Raw genomic sequence first — 14,785 nt, 5'->3', positions numbered from 1 at the left:
TGACGTTTAAGCTATAGAATGTCAGTTGTTTCACCTTCCTATCTCTTCTTGTTCCAGAGTTGAGCAATCCCTGTTAATCATTAATACACTGACGTTTAAGCTATAGAATGTCAGTTGTTTCACCTTCCTATCTCTTCTTGTTCCAGAGTTGAGCAATCCCTGTTAATCATTAATACACTGATGTTTAAGCTATAAAATGTCACTTGTTTCACCTTCCTATCTCTTCTCGTTCCAGAGTAATGGAGCAATCCCTGTTAATCATTAATACACTGATGTTTAAGCTATAGAATGTCAGTTGTTTCACCTTCCTATCTCTTCTTGTTCCAGAGTTGAGCAATCCCTGTTAATCATTAATACACTGATGTTTAAGCTATAGAATGTCAGTTGTTTCACCTTCCTATCTCTTCTTGTTCCAGAGTTGAGCAATCCCTGTTAATCATTAATACACTGATGTTTAAGCTATAGAATGTCAGTTGTTTCACCTTCCTATCTCTTCTTGTTCCAGAGTTGAGCAATCCCTGTTAATCATTAATACACTGACGTTTAAGCTATAGAATGTCAGTTGTTTCACCTTCCTATCTCTTCTTGTTCCAGAGTTGAGCAATCCCTGTTAATCATTAATACACTGACGTTTAAGCTATAGAATGTCAGTTGTTTCACCTTCCTATCTCTTCTTGTTCCAGAGTTGAGCAATCCCTGTTAATCATTAATACACTGATGTTTAAGCTATAAAATGTCACTTGTTTCACCTTCCTATCTCTTCTCGTTCCAGAGTAATGGAGCAATCCCTGTTAATCATTAATACACTGACGTTTAAGCTATAGAATGTCACTTGTTTCACCTTCCTATCTCTTCTCGATCCAGAGTAATGGAGCAATCCATGGCATCCAGTGGTGGCATCCGGTTGAAACAGTGGGCTGTCAATGAAATTTTGATTGCGGAAGGTTGTGCACCCAGGAACGTTCATCACCAGTTACAAGACGCGGATACACAATTATGACCTGGAAACAAAGCTCCAGTCGATGGAGTACCGCCACACGTCCTCTCCTCTGCCAAAAAAATTCAAAGTTGTCTCATGTGCTTGCAAAGTGTTTTGACATTCTGCCTCATACTGCCTATAGTCCGGATCTTGCACCCTGTGAGTTTTGGATCTTCCCCAAACTTAAGGATCACCTTAAACGCGAACGCTACAGTTGTGACGCGAAGGTGGAATCAGCACTTCGGAAATGATTTGGCCAGCAGCCACCACAAGTCTTCACCGACGGCATGACAAAACTTATTTTGTGTTGCCCATTATGGGGAGTATGTTGGAAAATGATGCCACCATTTGTAGCTAACATTGCAAGCTTTCCGCTGATACCTGTATCGGTGTTATCTGTCACACACAAATAAAGATACGAGGGCTATCCAGAAAGTAGATTACGTTTTGGAATAAAAAATCAACAAAGTATAGGAAACAAATTTTATTATATACAGATGAAAGCCACACACAAATACTACTTTTCGACATAGTCACCATTCAAATTAAGGCATTTATCGTAGCGATGTACGAGCTTGGAAATTCCTTCGTCGAAAAATTCGGCCGCCTGCGACTTCAACCACTTCGTTACCTCTTCTTGCAGCTGTTCGTCGTCATCAAAACGCTGCATAGCCAGCCACTTCTTCATTGCTGGGAATAGGTGGAAGTCGCTCGGTGCCAGGTCGGGACTGTACGGCGGATGAGGAAACAACTCCCACTGAAAAGATTCAAGAACTTCACGCGTGACATTTGCCGTGTGGGGCCGGGCGTTGTCGTGAATCAACAAGATCTTAGAGCTCAACATTCCTCTGCGCTTGTTTTGAATTGCTCTTCTGAGGTTTTGCAGAGTTTGGCAATACCTTTGAGCGTTTATTGTAGTGCCTCTTTCCAGGAAGTCCACCAAAATCACACCTTTTCTGTCCCAAAAAACAGTCGTCATCATCTTCCTTGCCGACATTGTTTGCATGCATTTCTTGGGTTTTTGGGGAGAACCTGTGTGCCCCCACTGCATTGATTGCAATTTCGTTTCACAGTTCACGTGTTTCACCCATGTTTCGTCACCAGTAACGATGCGATCGAGTAAAGAGTCACCATCCTTATTGTAGGCGTCCAAAAAGTGCAACGCTGCAGCCATTCGCTGATTTTTGTGGTCCTCTGTCAAGAGTTTTGGAATCCATCTTGCACAAAACTTGTGGTAACCAAGCTTTTCGCTGATGATTTCGTGCAACAAAGTTCGCGAAATTTGTGGAAAACTCAAAGAAAGTTCCGTTATTGTGAACTTTCGATTTTCACGGACTTTAACATCGACTTTTTCGACAAGTTCGGCAGTCACTTTGGTGGGTCTCCCACTTCGATCTTCGTCGTGAACATTGGTTCGGCCATTTTTAAATCTTATGACCCACTGTCGCACTCCACCTTCAGTGATAATGTTGTCCCCATACACTTCACACAGCTGCCGATAGATTTCTATCGGTTTACAGTTTTTTGCTGTCAGAAACCTTATTACTGCACGCACCTCGCAGCTCGCGGGATTTTCAATTAACGCAGACATTTCAAACCGTCACAGTATCTTAACGGAGCACAGCACGAACCTCTCATTAGCACGGCTAGCTGCCGACTGAGCTGCGCAACGCTCTGACCCCAAGATGGCCGCGCTAGCCCCGCCCCTAGCGGACACAGACGAAAACGTAATCTACTTTCTGGATAGCCCTCGTATCACCTTGGAGGCATTACTTTCTGAATCACCCTTATATATATATATATATATATATATATATATATATATATATATATATATATATATATATATATATATTTGAACATTTATCATTATTGTATGCTATATAGTTGATAGTAATTGTTGTGGAAACAACCTCACGATTAACTGACTGCAAACGTAGTATGTATTTATGAACACGCTTGAACTATTAAGAAAGAAGTATAAATACTTGTACATACTTAGCTACGAAATCCGGTGGATCAACTGGAACTTCTATAAATCGTGTTTCCTCCTTCTTATGGAGAAGGATGTTCATGTGAGGAACTCGCTTCGCTATATCACGATCGGTTGTCCATAGAGAACATCTTATGACTACATCCACTGTAGCTGTAGGCACATTGTACCCAATTAACTGCAAGCAAGTGAATTAAATAAAGCAAGAAAGAAAGACAAAAGACAATCAATAAAATGAATGAATAAGCATACAGCCTATAAACTCAGTAATGTTGTACTGTGTCTTATTATAATACTCGTATTTCTCAAACATTTTTTAAGTGAGAACCACTTTTATTGATCGGAATGTTGCACAAACATTACTCTTGTCCCCCTTCAAAAGCATCTTTTTTTAAGAACTCTAGCTGAACCTGTGCTCTATACACAGAGCATCATTCACATATGAGCATGAATCTTCTTGTCATTCCTCACATCATATGTACATGTCCCTTTACACACACACAAGTGAAGGAGGTGTTCATAAAAATCGGCAAGGGGTATCATAAAGGGAAGAATATAATTTTTTCAGTATCTCGCAGCGTTTGCAAGATCCGGTTGGAGTTTCTAATTTATGTATGATCAGTGTTTTCTTTCTTTTTGCATGGAGTATGTAATAAGCAAATACATTACATACAAAATGAATTATAATGACAGTGATATATGCTGTTAATTGGGTAAAACACACGAAATAATAAAGATTCATCTTAGACTGAAGAAATGGTTATCCTTCGTTTTTCATTATCATCTGGCCATTTCCTGAGGATTTGCTGACGGCCAGATGCAAACATTATGAGTGTTCACATTAGCTCTTAGGTGATAGGTCGATTTATCACTGAAGACGACACGATCCAGAAAATCTTCATTGTTATGCATGAATATTTCACTTGCGAAATTCGCACGTAAACCGTAGTCTGTAGGCTTTAGACCTGTAGCAACTGCAAAAGATAAAGACGTAGTTGCAAGCGTCTCCGTAATATTCTCCACACAGACGGTTGCACTGTACAGATTCAGTCTTTATTAAAACACAAAAAACTTTCTGCTCTCTAGTCTACATCTTTTCTGCTTGCTCTTTCTAACGGCAGACAGAAGAAACAATGCATGTACATGCGTGCGTACAAAACTGTTTGAGTTGCTCTTTCATTTGATATAATATTTATAATTGTAAGTTAATTGTAATAGATACTACAAAGTTTCAAAACCCTAATATTAATTTTGAAACACCCTGCATTACTTCAAATTGAGTCATCCTATATTCATGTCTTTTATATACATATCATCAGGGCCGGTCCTAGTCAATTTGTCGCCTCGTGCAATGGCATAATTTGCCACCTCCCCCTTTCTCCAGAAAGAACAAATCTTAAGAGTCATGATTTTAAGTATGGTACTCCAGCATGAACAACAAAGGTGAGGGTAAGTGCAGTCGCACTCAGAAAGGCTAAAATACTTACTAAAAATGCAATCCCGTTGTGTCTGTTTTTTTTTCTTTAAATATTAATCTATTATGTTAGTGAGAGATAAAGCAAACACACCTGCAGAGGAAAGATGGTAATCCTTTTTATAGAATTCACTATTGAACTTTATCTCAATGTATCAGTTTGCAATTCCAGTGCAACTAGCTCTTTTATCTTTATTTCTTGATTTTTCTTCTATATCTTCTAACATTTTTTTTAAAAAAAAAAACTTGTTTCTATTTTCAATGATAAGGAACTTGTTTCTGACAAAAACAAGACTAGTTTCATATCAAAACTGTGATAACTTACTAAATGGAACAGTTATTCACTACTATTCGAGAACTGAAGTCTTGCATTTGACAACAATCAAGCAATTTGTGCTCGGATTTATTCGACCATTTGCTTTAGCATTGTCCATGTGGCCTTAAACTAATGCAACCTAAACATAATTTATGAATGTAGTATTCAAATAGAAGGTCAGCTTAGTAAATGTAACTACCATCATCATAAAGTCTGTTTCCAACAAGAAATATTTAATTTAAATAATATACTTATCACAGATTTTGCCGGACCATCCAAGCTTGCCGCTCCACGCAAATACACGTGTTGCATATATGGTAGAGCCGGCTCTGCATATCATATATATCTGGTCGACAAATTATTTATATATGACATTTAGAAAAATATTATTAGGCAAATTAGTATTAGTTTTTACCTTTAGACAAATTATTGGAATTTTATACTGTTCGTGACATTATTTTCGTACTTATTAAAGGCCTGCTGTCACGAAAAAACAATTTCATTTCTACTTTTATTTCTTAGTTGATATTAATGAAAACTGCTGAAACCCGAATTGTTAGTAGGTATGGTATTCATGTAAATTGTAAAATATTTGTAGCGTATCAGTATCTAGCGTATAATTTATGTTGCATTTTACGGTGATTACACCTACATCAAAAAACTTCATACTTAAATAGACATAAGATGCATTACAAATGACTATTTGAAAAAAAAAAAACGAGAGGCAATGTTTTTTTCTAAAAAAAACGTAATTTCTGAAAAAATACAAACCGTTTTTTTTTTTTTTTCTATTTACAACACTACTTCTAAGGCTTGTGGTTTCTGAGATATTATTACCAAAAGAATTGGCAACAAACATATAAACGTTCACAAACATATGCACTTTTCTTAACCACAAACATATAAACCTTTAACCACAAACATATAAACCTTTGACCACAAACATATAAACTTAGTGTTTTAATATACAGATGCTAATATCAGTTTGCTTAAACTGTTAAGGTGCTACTAATTAATATTTCGTTATTTTGTGTTTATATTAATAGACGAAGACAGTGCCAGTTTCTTTTAATAATGAAAGGTTATCAAGAATATTTCACGAGAGTAGATAGGATAATATACAGTGTGGCCATAAAAATATTATCACATTTGAAAGCGTTGTTACGTCGCTTTGGATAATTATATTTAAATGAAATTGGTCACATTTGAAAGAAAGAAAAAAAAAAAAACTCAAATATTTTGTGCTTGTCAACAATGGGCAAAAATGTTAATCATGGACTGGATCGAACACAGAAAAAATAAATTTACTCATGTTTGCTTTGTGATTAGTCCATATGGGTTCACTGTTGGATATTTAGCAGGCAGTTGGTGTTTCTGCTGGAGGTCACTTGGGACGATTTTATGTTTCTGTACTGTTATGCCGTAATGTGCTAACATAAATTTATTTCCTTTCATTGTGTTGTATTGTATGAAGGAGTTAGGGGGACCCCACAAGAATGAAGTTAGTGTGTTCTGGAATATCACAGCAAGCAGAGTCTGGTGCAGGTACAACGTCCTTGTAGGCGAAGGTTTCAACATCAGGCTCCTACACACAAGTCAATTTCGAAGTGGTACCGTGATTTTGATGCCACCCTGTCCATTTCATCAGATACGTTTGAGCGTGTGTGGCGTGAATGGGAATATCGTCTTGATGTCTGCATCGCTACTCGTGGAACACATATTCAATGGCTATGAGGTACAGTCAGGGCCGTGCCGTGGAAAATCAGCGCCCGGGGCGAGAGTATACGACGGCGCCCCCCATACATACATTCCAATTTTTCCTTTCTTTTGCCCCTTGTTCTCCCGAATTTTTCGCCTCCTTACTCCGGCGCTCGGGGCCGTCGCTTCCCTCACAGCACGGCCCTGGATACAGTAAAAACTATTTGAGTTTTTCTTTCAAATGTGACCAATTTCATCTAAATACGATTATCCAAAGGGACGTAATACCACTTTAAAGTATGGCAGTATATTTATGGACACACTGTATTTCATAAAACGTCAGTCCTGCGAAAAACAGTGAAACACACTTGTTTATGTAACATTTTAAAGTCTGTTGGAGATTCTGAAGTATTGTATATAATACCAAATTCAGTTGGATTTTTTTCTTAGGACCAGAGTTCCATATAAGATAACAACAAGGGAAGACCTCGAAGATAACTTGTCCGTGGACCACACTTTGAGAAATATTGATCAAGTATATTACTGTTTCTTGTAACTTCAGTAATTGTGATCTGTCACTTTGAGGATTTGTAAAAATTTATAAATATCTATATATTTCGGCAAGTTAAAGGACTCAGTAATTATCGAAATTTAATGTACAATCATAGCTGGTTTAAAAAAAAAGTTGCGCGCACTCTTCTCGTTCAATACTCTAGACCAGTGGTGTCCAAATGGCGGCCCGCCAAACCATTTTCTGTGGCCCACAATGCTCTCACGATTTACGATTGTTACTACTGATACTATTTTTATTTATATTTATTCATTCTTTTAATGTTTCCACTCTTCTTTCGAAATAAGGTATTCATTTAGCGATTCTGTACAATAAAAAGGGACGGGAATCCACGGTAACACCTTTCCCTAAATCTTAGTGTTTGGTCGGAAAAGAGTGTCAAAATTTGATAGTACTTATTTGTGTGAAAGTGCTTTTTACACTATGAAAATTGTGAAGAATCGCTTTAGAAGCTGCCTTGGTGATTCTTCCCTTTTACATCATCTGCGGCTCCAATAAGAATAGGTGTAGATATCCCAGCCCTTGTAAACACTGCTAGTCACCCTTATTTGTCACATTGAACAGTTGTATAATATTTCAAATTATATACCGTTTTATATTTTTCTTTTCCTCCACCACCACCACCACCATCATTATTATTATTATTATTATTATTATTATTATTATTATTATTATTATTATTATTATTATTATTATTATTATTATTATTATTATTATTATTATTATTATTAGCTGCGGCCCTCCACTTTACTAGTTAATACGGTTATGGCTTTCAGGCTCATATTAATTGGACACTACTGCTCTAGACACAGAACTAACTTCGGTCCTCCGTCAAACAGTCAAACTGCAGTCGCATCCAGAGGAGCGCTGTCTAGAAATACAGGTTAAAGAATAAGTAATTTGTTGTATATTTCCGCGATTCCGTAGTTAACATTTCTACATTTGTAACAGTACGAATTTTTGTGCCAAATAGAAAATGCACATGTTTTGTCTTCTACGATAGTTTTGTTTTGTTTCCTTAAGATTATAAGGAAGATTTAGTACAAATAACAAGTAGATGATAACCGTTATGTTATATTTGTTAAAAATTTTTACGGTTGACGATCACGTCCTGCAGGCTAGAGAAAACGGATGATTAATGAAAGTGAATATGTATGAAAGAATCGCGGAATGAGAATGTGGGAGGAAAGGGAAGAATCTCAAGAACTCATACACATGATGATGTATTTGCGTTGCGTGTAATTCAAGAATTTCCAGGATGTAAATCTTGATAAATTTCAGTAAGAAGTTGGACTTGTTTTTAAACCGCTGAAAAAATTTCTAAAGTGGGAAAGAATATTTCCTCAAAAAGATAGAAATTTCTGCGTGACATTTTTCACCATCTTCAAAACTATTGTTAAATTCCGTAGATAACAATAAATAGGTTAAAATAACAGTGCAAAAGAACTCCACTTACCTGAACTTTTGGGCATGACTTTCCCTTTGTTGGTTTATTAGCACCTTGAAGATATCCATGGGATCCATTCTTGAGTTCGGAACGATACCTGAACCGTGTGTATTCGGCTGGTTGCTCAATTATATTCAAGTAGGCTCTATAAGATGAAGATTGGTTACCGCGGCTTGAAGAAGCCACACCAAGTTCATCTGAAACAAAAATACATCATGAACAAGCACTTTGTCATTTCCTGAAACATGTCTGTTTATATTAACTCAGTAAGAAAAAGAACAATATTCACCATCCGTTTGTTTAAAATCTGTTATATCGTATTTATGTGAATCTACTTAGCCATAGAATCTAATGCCCAAACTTAAAAAGGATCATAAAAGAAAAAAATGTTGGAAAATGTAATGTGCATCAGTGATAGGGTAAATTTATTTTAGATTAATACACAATAACACATTGAGCAAGACTATGTGATAATATTGATTGATTTTTGTTTAGCGTCCCTTTCAGCAGCGAGGCTATATGAGATGTGGACCTACTGATTAACGTGGAATCCGAACCACATGAGCTCCCGCCGGGAATCGAACCCGGGTATGTGATAATATGTAAAACACACTATCACGTAACAGTTTCAACACAATAACTGTGTCTTCATCAGACTTCCACTCCTTCTGGCTGCTTGGGAGTTGATCATCACTTATACACTTGAGTTGATTTTAGTTTAGCGTCCCGTTCAGCAGCGAGGCTATATGAGACGTGGACCTACTGATTAACGTGGAATCCGAACCACATGAGCTCCCACCGGGAATTGAACCCGGGTCTCCCACGCCAAAGGCGCGTACGCTAACCACTTAGCCACGAAGGAGCTCATCACTTATACACTCTCCGGAGATCAACTTTTAATTAGGCTCCGCCCCTTCATTAAAAAGTAACACTTGTGTGGCTTTCACTTTCACTTTTTAGCTGCACAAGTGTCCAATTGAGTTACTTTTATCGCTGGATACATTCTCTCCTCTAATTATCCTTATTTTTTTGTTTCTTCTTCCTTTTTATTTTTCTTCTTTAAGTAGAATCTTCTCCCACTCTTTATTTATCGAGAATCCTGCGTTCCAATTCATCACCTTGTCTCCTGCCCTCATAATCTCCCTGACTTCCTTCCATTTTCTCACCAAAGTTCTGTTCTCTACTTCTATGACCTCTGCTCCTTCCCACCCTATCTTGTGGTTTGTCTTTTTCTGATGCTTATATATCGCATTGTTATCCCTTTTCAATCTTACATCATCCTGGTGCTGTTTTATTCTTTCTTGCATCTTCTTTTTTTGTTTTTCCTTTGTAAATTTTGTTAAACTCCGCGCATCCTACTCTATATATTACTCCCCTTTGATCTTTGTCCGCTACTGCTTTTCTCTTGGTTCTTCTTACTAGTTCAATTATTCTGCTTCTTCCTTTCCTGTACGTCCTAATTCCTGCTTTCCGAAGCATTCTCTTTATCTTCTCTGCTTCTTTGCCTAGGATTTCTATTCCAAATAATTTGTTGTTCTTGTCTTCTTCCTCTTTCTTTCTCTCTCTTGCTATGTTTCTTGTGACCCTATCCTCTTCGTTGTATCCATTTCTCCTTAGTTGTGTCCAGAACTTCTTTAAATCTGTTTTCCTCTGTTCTTCATTTGTGTTTAGGTTTCCTATTCTTTCTCCCATGCTTTTTATGAAATTCTTTGTACCCTCATCCACATCACTTCGTTTGTGGCAATACACTCCCGCTGCAAACTCTTTTTGGTACCAGGATGTAATAAACTCTCCTCCTTTCGACTTCTTTATTTTCATATCTAAATAGTTTATCTCCTTCTTTACTTTATTTCATTTTCTAGTCTAATCCCTTTCTTTTCATTTTCCACGTCTCTTACGAATTTCTCCAGCTGCGTTTTCGTTCCCTTCCATATTCTTAAACAGTCGTCCACATAACGGCAAAAAGAAGCAGTCTTTTTCCTCCTCTTTCTATCGTCTCCTTTCCCATCGATTCATTATTATATCTGATAGTACTGGACTCAAACAAGATTCTATATTAAGTCCTTCCTTCATTTTAACAATCCTGTCTCTGATTATACAGTATCCATTCTCCCACAATGCCTCTAATCCTTTTTCTTACCTTCTTACTGTCCCAGTTTTCTATTCCCTTTTCACCCATTTCCTCTTCTATTATTCTCAATATTTCTTCTCTCTTAAGGCTCGGGAACATACTCTTAACATCCAGACTAAATAACACTGTGCTCTCATTTCTTCTTCCTAATTTATCTATCATCCCCCTAACCTCTTGCGTATTCTCTACTCTCCTACTTTCTTGTCCTTCTCTCACTGCCTCGGCTATCCTCTTAAGCTTTTTCTCCAATAGTTCTAACATATTGTTCCTGCAGTTAAGCACCGGTCTCAACTTCACTACTTCTTTGTGGATTTTTGGAAATCCTTTCATCCTAGGCAACTTTCCTCCTTCTCTCACTAACCTTTTAAACCCTTTCTTTTTGCAGTCCTCTATAATCTTTTCCTTTATCTCTTCTTCTTGTCCTTTTTCCGACACATCTTCATACGTCTCGTCTTTCAGATCTCCAAGTTTTTCTTCATACCATACTTTATCCATCACAACTGTACACTCATGTCCAAAATGATTGTCGCATATCGATAACTGTCTTCTTGTAAGAATATAATTTGATAATGATTTTGCAGGGTACTTTTAATACTGATACTATGTGTATAATCGAAAAATGTATATTTGTGGCAAATTTCATAGGAAAAGAATTATAAATACGAAAAACAAAATGTTGCTGAATGGACAAGAAAGTTTTATTTTCGTTCTATTGTTTTTATTTACTGCTCTTTTGACATGAAATTTGCCACATACATGTCTTTGCCGATTATACACATACTCACATTATAAGAAATACCGGACGAATTCGTTATCAAATTACATTACTACAACAGCATATTTATAGACATCCGACAATAATTTTGGACTTGAGTGTACATGTGAGTGGACCCTTAGAAAGTATCTTCCTGGTGGACCCCTGTCTTTGCCCTCCATTTTGTAACTACCTCCATCAGGATTCTGACATTCGTAGTGATAATTCGAAATTATGTTTATTATCGTTCGAATAATGCAGTTCTAAATTTGCAGTAGTTCCCTCCATTTTATTTTACAAAAATGTGATCTTTAGAGTTTAGCTTTAGAAAGAGATTGGGGGGGAAGAGGGAAGGATTCTTCACATTATATATATCTTACAGTGAATAATCATATCTTACCGTTTAAATGAATCAAAATACAATAGGCTATCACGTTGTTTTGAAGGTAAAAATTCGAAATTTCGGTTTGGTCAGAAGCATATATTGTTTTGGATATTAGTAATTGTAGTATGATACGTTCAGTAAAATTACAAATCTAAAATACGATGGAAATGTATCACCTTGTAAAGAACATTTGCACTCAAGAGGTTGTGAACATGTTTATTCTTTTGTTTATTGGCTCTGAGAAATAGTAATGGTCATTCCCACGTTAGATAGTCTTTTACTTTTATAGCACCAAAATGTACACTGATAAGAAAATGCAGTAATATATCATTTAACATTCAGTAACAAAATAATATGCTGTTTAACTTTTTTTTTTTTTTTTTAAAGGCCAATCCCCAAATTTTGGCATTTATTCATAAGAAAAGGAAAAGTCTTAAAATCGAAACCAAACGTTGTACAACTACCGTATTTATCCGTGTATGCCACGCACCTTTTCTGCACAAAAACGAAGTCAAAAAACAGGGTGCGCGGCATACACGAGGAAATGTAGAATTGACTAAGCCACCAAGCATTTAAAATCACGGAGAGTTTTTATTAACCTAATACTGGAATATTGTGAGTAATTTTACAAGAGTAGAAAAGTTGTAATATAAAATGACAAGTTACAGCTCATCTTTCCCCTTTGCATCAACCGGCCTTTCAAGAACCACTTGCGGCGACTGTACACTGAATGGATGGCAACTGCAGTACACGAAACTACGCCAACTGGCCGAATTAAGAAACCTGCACTTCGCCTTTTGTGTGAATGGATTATTGAAGCATGGAATTCAATTCCAGAGGATCTTGTCGTCCGCAGCTTTAAAAAATTCTGCATTTCCAATGCCAGCGATGGGAGCGAAGACTTTATTCAGTCCGATGGTGATACGTGCTCCAGCTCCTCGGCGACAAAGAAAACTAGGCACGGGAGTGATTTCTGTTAATAATCACAGTATTGTTGGATTGTCTCTGTGTATAACAATTTTAATGATTAAAAGTAGGATGAAAAATACATTCTACCGTTTTTTTCTTCAGAAAATTGATGTGCGCTGCTTACACGTTTTTTTTTCTTTTTTTTTTCTTCAATTTTAACGTTCCAGAAATTGGGGGTGCGCGGCATACACGCGTAAATACGGTACTCTCTGTCATCACAGTATGCAAATTATCTAATTTGTTACGTTTCTGACACATCCGATTGTCAGTTGTTGCAAAACCTATTTACAACAGTATGTGTAACGTAATTTGCTGGAGAATGTCGTATTTTCTTAACGTAAGTGTAGGTAACTTGATATAAATATAACTACAAAAACTGAGAAAGGTATATTTGTTGTTCCGATCTCTCCGCGCATCCTGACTGTCAGTGTTGCCATTCTATTACAATATTTTCTTCTTGTTTTGATATTTTCTAGATATATTTTGTTTTTATTGACCTTTCTTATGATTCTCTGCACCCCTCACATTATTCGCACCCAATCTGATAAAAAATATATTTCCTAATATCGAAAAACATCTATTCTGTGTTTCATCCACCACATACATCTTATTTGTTAGTGTCGCCAGCCTACTTCGAAATGAATTTTCTGAAAATTCTTTTGTAACATTCATAGTTTCCGCATGACGTTCGGCAAGAGTATTTCCTGCTACCGTCAAGAAAGAATTATGTTAACCAATCTAGTAGGCCCTAAAATTTCAGTATTACCACCTATCGGCAAGATTTTTTTTTTTTTTTTAATTGAATTGTAGTCAAAAATCATCACTTCGATGCGGAATTAATCACCTTCAGCTTTGGACTCAGAATCTAACAAGAACACAACTATCTGATTGTCTTTTCTTTGAATGCCATAATTTACTGCTCCAATTAGCATTGAAGCACACCTTACCAAATGAAGCAAGACTTTCGTAATAATTCGTATAACACTGCCTTAGTTCGAAGAATCACCACCAGTTGGCAGCACAATGCAATGAATTATCGCTACGAAATATTCTGTATCATCAGTTCGACTAAAGTCGAATATCGCAGCGAAGTAGAAACAAAAAATAGACGTTGTGGACTAGAAGTAGAATTTCGCAGCGAAAGGGTTAAAAAGGGGGTGTGTTGTTGATGCCCTGGTCTGCAAATTTTGCGATTTGGCTAGAAATGGAGAGGAAGTACAAGAGGTTTAATTAATGAGAACACAAATGTAAGCTCGAAGTAGTTGTTTCGTGTGATTTCCTGCGCTTGTCGTTATGGATCCTACTTTACATAAAATGTTTTGGTAATGGCTATGAATAAGTATTAGGAGTCGTTGTTTACTATTCTTGAAAATGAAATGAAATTCTTGAGTTTTACGACCCACGCTTATGCCGCTTAGGCTAAAGGAGACGGTGATAATGAGAAATGAATGAAATAGTGGAATGAAGAAAGTAGGAGGAAACGGAAGAACTCTGAGAAAACCCACGAGCACGGTGTTTGTCCACCACAAAGTCCACACGGCGCGAGCTCGGATCGAACCAGGGACCCCAAGCACCGGAGGTGAACGCTCTACCACTGAGTCACCACACCCCCTTTTCTATTGTTATTTGAAGGAAATGAATGATTGACAGTGCTTTTAAATATCTATTAAATTCCGGTTCAAACCTCCTGACGTCCAAGGCATGTCCTGCTTTTCACAATAACCAATACAAATTTATGCGACATTGCCTAATAAGATCTGCTTAACCTGATGCTTAGGAGAAATATTATTTGCGCTCGAAAAAGTTATATGTGATAGAATGTTTGCGTATATTTAGGAGTAAGGAAAATCGTCGTAAACACGTAGGGGAAAAAAGGCACGATTTTACGTTCATGGTTCACATTTTATTGTTAAGTTTGTTTCTTCGTATAGAAATCAATCTAAAAATGTCGCTTAGTAAGCCCAATACAAATGATATTGGTAATTTGAGTGGATATAATAGTAAAGTGAGAGAGATTGTGTTCAGTGTATACTCTCGCGTTAATGTTTCACGTTATGCTTGTACATTA

At 36.8% G+C, this 14,785-nt stretch overlaps 1 protein-coding gene across 1 annotated transcript in view; it reads right to left on the bottom strand.

Annotated features, from left to right (window-relative positions):
* LOC145676817 (uncharacterized) overlaps positions 1 to 11,104 on the bottom strand; it is a 114,744-nt gene extending 103,640 nt beyond the window's left edge. Inside the window, exons 1-3 of the mRNA XM_081747596.1 lie at positions 10,627 to 11,104; positions 8,488 to 8,675; positions 2,978 to 3,150 (exon numbers count right to left, since the gene is read on the bottom strand). Coding sequence (XP_081603722.1) covers positions 2,978 to 3,150; positions 8,488 to 8,675; positions 10,627 to 11,104 — 839 coding nt within the window. The remainder of the gene's footprint in view (positions 1 to 2,977; positions 3,151 to 8,487; positions 8,676 to 10,626) is intronic.
* Between the last annotated feature and the right edge of the window lie 3,681 nt (positions 11,105 to 14,785).

The sequence above is a fragment of the Thermobia domestica genome, unplaced genomic scaffold (genome assembly GCF_964235325.1).
Source record: "Thermobia domestica unplaced genomic scaffold, izTheDome1.hap1.1 HAP1_SCAFFOLD_388, whole genome shotgun sequence".
Classification (NCBI taxonomy): domain Eukaryota; kingdom Metazoa; phylum Arthropoda; class Insecta; order Zygentoma; family Lepismatidae; genus Thermobia; species Thermobia domestica.
The sequence above is the reverse complement of the archived record's forward strand: the minus strand, read 5'-3'. Positions and strand labels throughout refer to the sequence as shown.